This window comes from Phocoena sinus, chromosome 20 (assembly GCF_008692025.1).
Source record: "Phocoena sinus isolate mPhoSin1 chromosome 20, mPhoSin1.pri, whole genome shotgun sequence".
NCBI classification, from domain to species: Eukaryota; Metazoa; Chordata; class Mammalia; order Artiodactyla; family Phocoenidae; genus Phocoena; species Phocoena sinus.
The window spans coordinates 2,398,581-2,411,849 of NC_045782.1; the positions used below are offsets into that span (position 1 = coordinate 2,398,581).

Here is a 13,269-nt window from a genome sequence, read left to right on the forward strand (position 1 = left end):
AAAATCAAGAACAAATGATTTCTCACCAACAGCCAATGTCAGCTTCAAGATCCTCTTAACTGAAAAAGGTGAATTTTAAAGCTTAGCAGAGCAATGTGTGCTCTCTGTAGGTGGCAGTCCTACGGTAGCAATTTTCTCCCTCCCTCCCTTTCTCTCTCTCACACACACACAAACCCACACCACTGATGTTTATAGTTTAGACATATCATTCACAATTTTGAAGATCCTACAAGCTATCCAGAATGAGGTGGCTAAGTGGCTAATCAGCCTTTAGTACAACGATACTGAGACTTCTAATTTCTGCAGAAATAATAACGCAATCACGGCAAAGGAAGATATCAATTCCTCAGCCATTTCCTTGTAGTGGCACTCCAAAAGGTCTGAACGTGCATACCCTGTCTGCCCACCCAACGTAACAGCTATGATATGGCTGTTCCTATCAAAAACTTTTCAGACTTTCCAAGGGCCAACAGTGAGGTACAGAAGTCCGAGAAATGATCTAGAACTTCTGTTGCTACCATCACCCAGGCCTACCTTCATAAAGGGCAACTAAGCCTGCCCACCCTACAGCGCACAGAACATCTCTTCAGCCAAATATATCATCCCATTCCAGCTCCAAACCAGCAGGGGACTACAGCAGATTGAAGGCCCCTCCACCCAAAACCTATCACCCCGTCAACACACACATGCACACGTGCACACACACACATACAGCCTACCAATCTCCAGTCAAAAGCGAAGATATAAGCAACACTGTAAAGCAGATAAATTTTAGGTTAAGGTACTAGTTTTCTTTAGGGTATAAGAAGCCTAGAATGAGCATAGTTCCTAGGACTATAGAGCCCTCAATGTATTAAATAAGATTAATTAACTGTGAGAAATCAGTAGTTCTAACCAAGAATGCACTTAATTATACCTGGATAGTTGTTCCAAAACACCTTGGAACATAGATTTCAACTAAAACGTAACATGTATATTCCTGAAAAGTCTGATATTCTGTAATAGTATAGTTTAATATAAAGACGTCTGGGGAAAATAGGATTATGGTTATTACTTAAACTTTGTAAGCACAGCCTTAGCAAAAACAACAGCGATCCTAACAGAAGTAATAATATTGTTAAAGCTCCAATATCATTTGCATTTAGACTACAGTCAATTCTTTGGTAGCCATAAATCCTATAGTTTATGCTTCCTTTGTTAATCCTTGAGGTCATTTGCTTCCAGTAGAAAATGGTATGTTTCATCAAAATAAAAATCAGATTCGGGGCATAAAGATCTTCATCAACCTTTAAAAACAAAAACGTACAGGAGAAAATGTCTTCGCAGTTTCTTTTCAACATTCCAATCTTCATTAGTTAGCTTGACATTGAAAAGCAGAGCAGTTCTTGAATTAACTAAGCCAGGTACTACCTGCACTAAATGAAAACTAAATGCAGACTTTTCAAATCTTTTTAAGGTCTTCGTCTATCTCAAAGGCTATTTCTTAATTATGAGACAGCTTGATCCTGAGAGCCTGAAAACATTCATGTGCAAGGAACAATCATTCACGAATCTTTAGGACTTCCATGTTATATTCATATCATTCTCTTACATATGCATATGAGCTAATTTGTGTAACATAACATGTATAACAGCAAAACAGATTATATTTCGATTCAGCAGATTTTGAAAATGCTCCTCAGGTGATCTGATCCGTGCCCTAAGAACTACTACTACAAATCAGTATTTTCCACTGACTTCTTCTCTAGTTAAATATTTAACAATAAACAAATTCCTTGAGTGCCTATTATATGACAGGCACTAGGTAGAGTGGTGAACGAACAGTCATGATGCTCATCTTCAAGGAGTTTATAATTTTGTATTGGAACATTCTGATAGTAATTTGAGGGAAGAATTTAAGACTCCTATCTCACATCTTATATCACAATGAAAGCCAAATAAGAGCAAACATTTATATGAGATTTATTAGCAAATCACAAGAAGCCTCAAACAAACAAAAAAAAGGCATTCACATTATCTTGAGCTCAGGAAAGCCAACAGCAAGACATTAAAAAAAAAAAAAGATTGATGAATCAAAATAAAAAAACAATTTTCTCTTCATCAAAATTGAAATAAAAAATTTTAAATGCAAATGGAAAAAATCATTTGCAAAATGTAAACTCTAACAACTCAATATAAAATAAAAAACACACCAACAGAAAAATGGGCAATAGATATGAAAAAGCAATTCATAAAACAGGAAAAATAAATGAAAAAATGTTAAATTTTACTAACAAGCAAATAAATGCAAGTTAAAAATTTATCAAACAATGACTTTTTTAAAAACAGTAAATATGTGGTATCAGTAAGGGCACACAAGACCTGGGAGCCCTTATACCGTGCTATCAGGGACAAAAACTGGTTCTCCTCCTTTGCAGGGCAATCTGGATACACCCATGAAAACCTTAAAATATGCCAACCCTGGTCTCTAATTACTTACACTAACAGGAATTTACCTTAGCTAAATAAATAAGACTGTATACCAAAACAATCAACCTAGGGACTTCCCTGGTGGTCCAGCGATTAGGACTCCGCACTTTCACTGCCCAGCGTGAGGGTTCGATCCCTGGTCAGGGAACTAAGATCCCGCAAGCCGCACAGCGCAGCCAAAAAAACACCAAACACAAAAATCAACCTATTGGGCTTCTCTGGTGGCACGGTGGTACAGAGTCCACCTGCCGATGCAGGGGACACGCGTTCGTGCCCTGGTCCGGGAAGATCCCACATGCCGCGGAGCGGCTGGGCCCGTGAGCCATGGCCGCTGAGCCTGCGCATCCGGAGCCTGTGCTCCGCAACGGGAAAGGCCACAACAGTGAGGCCCACGTAGCCCAAAAAAAAAAAAAAAAAAAAAAAAAAAAAAAAAAATCAACCTAAAGAAAATATGTCATTGTTCTAATGAACAAACAGGTAACCCGAATGTGTGGCAATTAAATAAATTACTTTATTTCCATACATGGAATATGACTAAAAATAAAATTGTAAACTTAACGACACAAGAAGTATGTATTTAAGCAAAAATAAAGCTATATACAATATACAAAGCAAGCACATTAAAATATTCACAATTAACAACAATTTCTAACTGGTGAGACTGTAACTTTTTCCTTCAAACTTATCTAATTTAATCCTATACATGATATACCTGGGCTTAACAACATTAAAAAAAGAAAAAAACTAACAGATGCTAATTCTTTCCAAATCCCTACTTCTAAAAAAAAGGAAAGTCATGATTTACAATTTAGTGGGGGGGGGGGGAAGAGCAGGACTAGGGGTCAGAGGTCATAGGTTCTCACTCCAACTCAGGAGGCTCGACCTAGGTCACTTAATTTTTCTTAACATCTGTCTTCTCTACTATAAAACAGAAATCAACTGTACTCTGATCCAACATAACACATTATTTAAATGGATGAAGTTTTAAGATCTCTTTCTGCCAAAAAAATCCATAGGTATAAATTACCTTTGTGGTCATTTATTCAGCCTTGGAAGAAGACCTTTATTCACTGTATTTCTTTCTTTCTTTCCTTCTTTTTTAAATGTTTCAAACATTTCTTATAAATCCATAGACTATAATACAGATACTTCACATAGTGAAGCAGGTCTCAATATTCCTAGAAACTTAGTTCATTTCTAGCTTATCACAAAGAGCTTTCCCCACCCAACTTATTATTTTGAAAATTTTCAAATTTACATAAGAGTTGAAAGACTAGTATAATGGACACTCAATATCTTCATCTAGATTCACTAGTTGTAACACTTTGCTATATTTGCTTTGTCTCTATACACATGCACACACCTACCTTTTTTTTTCCCAGTTGATCTATTTGAAGATAAATTGCAAACATATTCACTATCTTTTAAATCATTTCTCACTGCATTAAAACTCAAAGAAAATGTGTATTTATTTATCTGATATCAGGGTGGACAGGGCCATTAGCCATAAAGGCAAATAAACTTTATGGGAAAAATATTTGATAACAAAAAGGCAGGGGTAAGAGATATGAAAATATGATAGTAAAGGGGTTAACACTTTATTGTTAAAAGTGTTTTAAAGAATTAGTTTATTCTTTCTAAAACAAATATTTATTCAGTACCTACTAAGTGCCAGGTACTTCCTAATCTGAAGATTTAATGACAAGCAAAATAGACAGTTAAATATGATAAACTCAGCAACAAAATAAGGGCATAATACAGGAAGATGCATTTCACAAAAGAAAGGTAAATAATAATAAACATAAGAGAAAAAGAGGTTTGATCTTAGAACCTTCTCATAAATCCACAATACACATTGTTTGAAATGTCACGAGATATAGCTACACATTAAAAGTATAACAGTTACCTCTAAGACAGAGAATTATAGATAACTTTTTTCCTCTGTATTTGCAAGAACATATTTTTTACAAAAATTAGAAAAAGAAACTTTCTTTACAAAAATTATAAGCACAATTAAACCTTACCTAAAACGTGTCTTCTCCTATGTGGTAAGTTAATAAACTGCAACTGAATTTAAAGGTATTATTTAAAACTTAATTTAAATTTAACAGAACTGTGGTAGTCTTGAGTCTGACCACATTTTACAGCCCAACAAGCCGATATAAAATGCCTGAGATTCAACAGCAATTGAATGTCATTCAACAGCAATTTTTCTTTACAGCAGTCCTCGGATTGTTTTCAATTACCAAAAAGTTGAAAGTACTGACTTTAAAAGTCTGGAGTATTAAGTCTGTGGTTTTTAGTTTTGTTTAACAAAATTTTTACTTTCCCATAGCACTAACCTTTAGAGACTGGCATAACTGGACTTTCTTTTAGGCGCTGTGCCTGAATATGGCTAAACAAACATTTCAGACCGACAACTCCACAGGGTAAGAGAACAAATATTTACCTTCTTAGCATCTGCAGAAGACCTCACCCCTTCTGGCAGCGTGTGCACTAAAGGTAAGACCGCAGCACTGACCCGCTGGAAATGGGAATCAGAAACCTGCTCCAGACGTGGTCGCTTGGATTCCAGTGAATCATGATCCGCCGGGGAAGGGCCTGGGTGAAACTGCTCATATCCAGTTCTCCTTTCTTGAGGCCTAATACATACAAAGAAAATAATCACTTGAAAATGTTTAAGTGATGTACAACTTCCTGCTAACATCCCTGGTTGTACTATGAGATAAAAGGTATGCTCACTTTCAAATGTATTTCCTCACCCCAGGAGAATATATACCTCACTATAAAGTACTGTTAAACCTAAATCCTGATAGGAAAAGTTTCTTCAGGGTAGGTGGGAGTAGAGGCGATAGAGCAGTGAAAGTTGTAACAGAAGATTTCAACTTGCAGAAAATCTGAAGTTGCTGAAAAATATCCATAAAGTATTTTTAAACCTATGCCATAATAACTGAATATAATCTAGCCCAGAAGAGCCACCATTTTCAACCAGTAATAAAGGCAAGCAGAAAAAAAAAACAAATTTCGCAGCAACTGCCACATGGAAAGATAAACGACTTGAGTTGTGAGGTATTATTAAGACTTACAAACAAGTCTCGAGTGGGAATGCAACAGTACTTTGAATACATAATTCTGACCCCTAAAACATGTATTTTGTCTAGTTTCTCCAAGTACATAAGTATCTTGAAGGTCAGGAATCTGTTTTTAATTTCTCTACATGATATACTGTATAGAGTACTATGTATGGGTGTTTGTTAATTTGACTTTTCATTTTCTACCAAAGTATTTACAGAAGCGACATCTTACCTATAGCCAAGCTTTAAACGAATGTTTCACAAAACAACTTTTCATTGAAAAGTTAATCACGGGGTTTGGTTTTTAGGATAGATGATAAAATAAACCCTGAGGTCTATAATTTTATCATACTTCAAAAATTTGAAATCTCATTCAAGACATAAGATCCCATTGTCTCCTTAAAATTCACAATGATGTCACAAAAAATACTGGAGTAGGAAGCTTCAGGAGTAAGACAAAGATGCCTGTTTTTGCCACTTCTTTTCAATATAGTATTGGGAATTCTTATCAGAATATTAGGCAAGAAAAGAGAGAAAAGGCATCCAAATTGAAAAAGAAAAAGTATTTCTATGCGCAGATGACAAAATCTCATATGTAGAAAACTCAAAGGAATCCACAAAAAATGTTAGAGCTAATAAATGAACAGAGCAAAGTTACAGGATTAAAAAAAAAAAACCAACATGCAAAAATCAGTTTTATTTCTATACACTGGCAATGAACAATCTGGATGTGAAATTAAGAAAACAATTCCAGGACTTCCGTGGTGGCGCAGTGGTTAAGAACCCACCTGCCAATGCAGGAGACACGGGTTCAAGCCCTGGTCCAGGAAGATCCCACATGCTGCAGAGCAACTAAGCCCATGCGCCACAACTACTGAGCCTGCACTCTAGAGCCCATGAGCCACAACTACTGAGCCCACGTGCCACAACTACTGAGCCTGCATGCTACAACTACTGAAGCCCGAGCGCCTAGAGCCCATGCTCCGCCACAAGAGAAGCCACCACAATGAGAAGCCCACACACTGCAACGAAGAATAGCCCCCACTCGCCGCAACTAGAGAAAGTCTGTATGCAGCAACGAAGACCCAATGCAGCCAAACATAAATTTATTTTTTTAATAATAATAATTAAAAAAAAAAAAACTAATACCGTATGATGGTGTGGCCACTTTGTAAACAGTCTGGTAGTTTCCCAAATGACAAACAAAAAAACTACCATGTAATCAGCAATCCTACTCCTAGGTATAGGACCAAGAAAAAGGAATATATAGACAGCCACAGAAAAATCTGTGCTTGGAAACAGGTATCAACTGATGAATATAAAAATAAAATGTGGTATTTCCAAAACAAACAAAAAAAGACACATTTCATACTAAAATATCGCTGTAGCCTTTTAGACTTAAAATTCCCTACATTTTACTGACTTTCATCATCTCTTAGTATCATCTTTAAATAGCTTTAAAAACAAATTTATCAAATGAATTTTTTACTGAAACGTACCTAATCATTTTAAATTTTTTTAAAAAGATAAACCCTCTCCCCGCCGGCCGGGGGCGCTCTAGATGCTGCACAGAGACCCTCTGCACCCCTGCATACATGGCGCTGCGAGTGGTGCGGAGCGTGCGGGCCACGGTCTGCAGCCTGCGGGCCTGGGGACTGCGGGCGGGCACCGTCCAGGCGCTGCGCACCGGGCCCGCTCTGCTGTCGGGTCGTAAATTCAGACAAACATGAATGGGTAACAACAGAAAACGGTGTTGGAAGAGTGGGAATCGTCAATTTTGCACAGGAAGCTTTGGGAGATGTTGTTTACTGTAGTCTGCCTGAAGCTGGGAGAAAACTGAACAGACAAGAGGAATTCGGTGCTCTGCAAAGTGTGAAAGCTGCTAGTGAACTCTATTCTCCTCTATCAGGAGAAGTAACTGAAATTAATGAAGCTCTAGCAGAAAATCCAGGACTTCTCAACAAATCTTGTTATGAAGATGGTTGGCTGATCAAGATTACCCTCAGTTGGGCTTCCCTGGTGGCGCAGTGGTTGAGAGTCCGCCTGCCGATGCAGGAGACACGGGTTCATGCCCAGGTCTGGGAAGATCCCACATGCCGCGGAGCGGCTAGGCCCATGAGCCATGGCCGCTGAGCCTGCGTGTCCAGAGCCTGTACTCCGCGACGGGAGAGGCCACAACAGTGAGAGGCCCGCATACCGCCAAAAAAAAAAAAAAAAAAAAAAAAAAAATCTTGCTAAAGGGTTAGGAAAATAATTATGAAGAGCATTAATTATAATTATGATTTTAGGGCTTCCTTGGTGGCGTGGTGGTTAAGAATCCGCCAGCTAATGCAGGGGACACGGGTTCAAGCCCTGGTCTGGGAAGATCCCACATGCCGCAGAGCAACTAGGCCTGTGCGCCACAACTACTGAAGCTTGCGCGCCCAGAGCCCGTGCTCCACGACAAGAGAAAGCCGCCGCAATGAGAAGTCCGCGCACTGCAACGAAGAGTAAATCCCGCTCACCTGCAACTAGAGAAAGCCCGCGTGCAGCAATTGAAGACCCAACGCAGCCACAAATAAATTTATTTTAAAAAAAAATTATGATTTTAATTTTTTTAACCTAACATATTTCCATTTTAGAAGTCATCAAATCACTGCAGGCACAGTCTTTTTTTTTAAGATAAATTTATTTATTTACTTATTTTTGGCTGCGTTGAGTCTTAGATGCCACGCGTGGGCTTTCTCTAGTTGCAGCAAGCAGGGGTTACTCTTCGTTGCGGTGGCTTCTCTTGTTGCAGAGCATGGGCTCTAGGCGCGCAGGCTTCAGTAGTTGCAGCACGTGGGCTGAGCAGTTGTGGCTCACGGGCTCTAGAGCGCAGGCTCAGTAGTTGTGGTGCACAGGCTTAATTGCCCTGCCACGTGTGGGATCTTCCCAGACCAGGGCTTGAACCCGTGTCCCCTGCACTGGCAGGCGGATTCTTAACCACTCACCACCAGGGAGGTCTCCACACACACTTTTCAAATGCATACCTTTAAACATTCTCCCAATACTTATCGTACCTCTGATTTGGGATACTTATATTATTTTTACTTTGTCAAGATTTGGTACTGATATTCCATTAAGGAACCATAATTCATCGAGATGTCTCATATGGACTTTCCACTTGAATGGGTTTATGGCTACTGTAGTCCTTTTACCACGGCTTCCATTCTTTGTTTGACTGGATTCCATCATGTAGAAATTCTTCACGAAGCTTTAGATGCTCAGTACTTTCATGTCTAAAACCGTCTGCTTGTTGCTTTTAAACGTGTCTGATATAATATTCTTGGATCTCAATTTCTTTTTCTCAGAACTCTGTAGCTATTGCTCTACTATTAATATCTTCTGTCAGATTCTTTTCCCCCTATCAAGGACTTGTGCTTTGCTTCCTGGATTCCTAATTCTTTTACTTAGCCTTAAACTTTAATGATAACCAGGATCTGTCTCGGTATTGATCATTCTGTGCAAATTTTTCTTGGAGCAAGGTATGTCCTATCAACCTATTGAGTTCTTCCTTCACTTCAAAGGGGAAAAAAGTGGGGTTTTTTTAAAGTTATGAATATTATTTCCTTTCCTTTACCAGGTTCTCCACCTCGGAAACACATGTTCTTATGACATGTTGGATGATTTTAATTTGCCTTCCTTATTTATCCACTTCTTGCTAATTGCTTTAATCTCTGTCCTTTTCTTCTGTATCCACTCTGATCATTTCTAGACCTTTCTTCCAAGACAAAGGTCTGACTTTCAGCCACATCTATTTTATTCCTTGTTCCTTCTCACTTTATATATTGAATTTAAAATGGTGGTCTTGGGGGCACAGGAATATCCAATCTTTCGTTTTATCTTATATGGTTGCCTTATTTTGCTTTTGAATACTTCATTATTAATTTTAAGTTCTACAGTGCACAGCACTCATGGGCCATGTTCTTTGTTTTTCATCTTCTTTACACACACGGGTCTTTGTTTTTGGAACACTGTATTGCTTTAATCTTCCTTTCCAGGAGTATGTTCTCCCTGTTCATGGCATCCCTTACCCTCCTGCTCAGGCATACTATGAGCAACCTTACCCAGACTTCCTCTTTGGTGTGGAATGGTGTGTGGGCATTTTCCTTGCGCATCCCCACTTTGCCTGGAATGTGTTTGTCTACAGATGGAGGACTGGATATGGCTTTCTAAATACTTTTCTGGGGCTTCCCTGGTGGCGCAGTGGTTGAGAGTCCGCCTGCCGATGCAGGGGACATGGGTTCGTGCCCTGGTCCAGGAGGATCCCACATGCCGCGGAGCGGCTGGGCCCGTGAGCCATGGCCGCTGAGCCTGCGCGTCCGGAGCCTGTTGCTCCGCAACGGGAGAGGCCACAACAGTGAGAGGCCCACGTACCGCAAAAAAAAACAAAAACAAAACACAAAAAACTTTTCTGGAAGTATATAGCCTGAGGAAACAGAAAAGTGGGGCAAATCAGGGGAAAACTGGGATGGGGCTGTGACAGCCTTTGCTAAGGATCCTGGCCCGCTCCACCAGCCGCACATGTAAAGCAGTCCTGAGGCCTTTGGCTCAGCACTTTGGAAAGTGGCACGCTGTAACTATCCTTCCTGCAGGACGGCATAATGGGGATTCCTAAGCCAACCGTTCACCACATCATCACCCCCACTCATGTCTTCCCAAATCACGGAGCAATCATGAGAAATCCTACGACTACACTAACCTTCTTTCTTTCTTCAACACTGCTTCTTTGAGAGTAAAAGCAGGAACTAGGAGGCCAGGTTGTGCAATATTCTCATTCCTTCCTTGAATGCCACTTTTCCAAGTTTATGGCAGTGGCTGTATCCTTTCCTTTTTATGCAGGGTGCATTTTTTAGCCCTTTTTAAAAAAACCATCTTCGTATATTTGCTAGATAGTAGAGGAGAGTGATCTGAATTCTCTCCACAACCTTCACCAAGAAATGCATTTTACAATGATTTTAAACATGGCCGAATAATTTCAAACCTTTTATCATCTTAAAACCTAAAGAGTAATCATATTTTTAAAATAGGAAATCAGTTTCTTTACAAAACTGCTAAAACAAAACTTCAAAATCCTTTCGAACAAGAGTGAGAATGGAGTAAAAGACCACAGAAATGGTAAGGACCCTGGAGAAAATGAGTACCTGCCATGGACGGGGCCAACATTACCTGACCAAATACTTATCCTTTGCAGACAATGCCATTATTATCCTCATTTTTACAGGTAGAAAACTAAGGTCTGAGAAGTCTAAATCACTGACTGGCAACCCTGTCTGCAAATGAGAATGACCTGGGCCCAATCCCAGAGACTCATTTAATTATTCTGGATGGGACTTGGGAATCAAGCTTTTAAACCTCCCCAGGTGGTCCTAATATGCAGCCTGAACTGAGAACACCTGTTTACACAATGCTACAAAGTCCACAACAGCTGACCAGGATTCAAACCTAGGTCAACCTGACTGCCCACTACACAGCATTAACTCCGAACTCTGGAAACAAGTTTTTAAGAGTTTGTTAACTATTGTGACAACTACTCCAAAAGGTCAACAAATATAAAAGAGCTCAAAATATAAACTGTAATGACAGCTTGGTTAATAAGATTACAAGATAAATATAACAAAATTAAAGTAATAAAATAAATGACACAAGTTCAGTCCTGGCTGGAAACATAAAAAAAAGCCTGTTACCTGTCGGAACCTGGGTGAAACTCTGAAAGCAGGGAAGGTCGTCTGCGAAGCTGCTGCTGCTGCTGTTGCTGCAAGAGCTGTGAGGCCTGACTGACTTCGAGATGAGAAGAACGATAATCAGGGACTGCAAACTCCTAGTGGTAAAATAATCATAAACTAATTATTAACCAAGAAGTGAAAAGCATCATGAAACCAAACCCAGGACAAATGAACAAAGGCAGTTATGGTCCACTAAGTATGGAAAGAAGCAGCAATGATTTCAATCCTTCACTGATTTTACTCTTTCCCATAACCTAAAACAATCAACATTAACTATATATCATTCAAAAGAATTCAAAATGAGATTTCCTGTTCAACCTATATATTTTTTTTAATTTTTAAAAATTTACTTATTTATTTATGGGGACATTGGGTCTTCATTGCTGTACGTGGGCTTTCTCTATTTGTGGCGAGCGGGGGCTACTCTTGGTTGCGGTGCAGGGGCTTCTCATTGCGGTGGCTTCTCTTGTTGCAGAGCACGGGCTCTAGGCTCATGGGGGCTTCAGTAGTTGCAGCACACGGGCTCAGTAGTTGTGGCTCGCGGGCTCTAGAGTGCAGGCTCAGTAGTTGTGTAGTACAGGCTTAGCTGCTCTGCAGCATGTAGGATTTTCCCAGACCAGGGCTCGAACCCGTGTCCCCTGCAGTGGCAGGCAGATTCTTTTTTTTTTTTTAATATATTTATTTATTTTATTTATTTATTTTTGGCTGCATTGGGTCTTTGTTGCTGCATGCAGGCTTTCTCTAGTTGCGGCAAGTGGGGGCTACTCTTCATTGTGGTGCGCAGGCTTCTCATTGCAGTGGCTTCTCTTGTCGCAGGGCACGGGCTCTAGCCTCGCAGGCTTCAGTAGTTGTGGCACATGGGCTTAGTTGCTACGCAGCATGTGCAATCGTCCCAGGCCAGGGCTCGAACCCATGTCCCCTGCATTGGCAGGCAGATTCTTAACCACCGCGCCACCAGGGAAGCCCGACAGGCAGATTCTTAACCACTGCGCCACCAGGGAAGTCTCAACCTATATTTGATTTATTCTTCTAATAACATATCACAATAACTCCTAATCTATATTATTCACATAATAAGGTCTCAAACCCTTGTGTTCAATATGAAATCCTAAAAAGCATTCCTATCTTAAATTTAAAATGGGTAAGCTGGAAGGGACACAGAAGCCATCTAGTTAAATCCACGTGTATTTACAAATTAAGAAACAGAAGTCCAGAGAATCAACCTGCTAGTTAAGAGTAATAGTTTTTCCATCATTCTAGGTGGGTGTTTTATGTTTGTTTTTCTACTTTTCTTTTGTTGACTTTTTGTTGAAAAGGTCAAAGCTTCTTTTGAAAAGATATTAACAATCACAAACAGATAAACACAGAATTACCAAATAACCCAGGAATTCCACTCCTAGGTATATAGACTAACTAAAAGCGTATGTCCACACACAAAAATTTGTACACAAATTGTCAAAGCAGCATTATTCACAATAGCCAAAAAGAAGACAGAATCCAAATGTCCACCGACTCATACATAGATAAACAGCATGATATATCTGTACAATGGAATAGTATTCGGCCATTTAAAAAAATGAAGTACTAATACATGCTACAAAATAGTTGAACCTAGAAAACATAATGCTAAGTTAAAAAAAAAAAGATTCAGAAGCCACATATGATTCCACTTACATGAAACGTCTACAAGATGCAAATCAAGAGACAGAAGGTAGATTAGTGGTTGTCGGGAACAGAGGGAAGACAGGAATTGCGGCTGACTACTATTATGTATGGGGTTCCATTTTGGGTGATGGAAAAGTTCTAGAATTAAATGATGGTAATGGTAGCCCAGCATAGTGAATATATGAAAAACCACTATATTATACACTTAAAAATGGTGAATTTTATGTTATATGAATTATATATCAACAAAAGTTTAGAAAATCACAAACAGATAAAGTAGAGCTGGCCAGACTGAAACATGGAATAGGACAGGC

The 13,269-nt window shown here is 39.3% G+C and overlaps 1 protein-coding gene across 15 annotated transcripts in view; it reads right to left on the reverse strand.

Annotated features, from left to right (window-relative positions):
- Window positions 1-13,269, reverse strand: part of NCOR1 (nuclear receptor corepressor 1) — a 144,789-nt gene that overhangs the window by 104,177 nt on the left and 27,343 nt on the right. For all 15 annotated transcript variants that reach the window (XM_032616171.1, XM_032616176.1, XM_032616173.1 and 12 more), the window contains exons 3-4: window positions 11,252-11,385; window positions 4,919-5,111 (exon numbers count right to left, since the gene is read on the reverse strand). In XM_032616171.1, coding sequence (XP_032472062.1) covers window positions 4,919-5,111; window positions 11,252-11,385 — 327 coding nt within the window. The remainder of the gene's footprint in view (window positions 1-4,918; window positions 5,112-11,251; window positions 11,386-13,269) is intronic.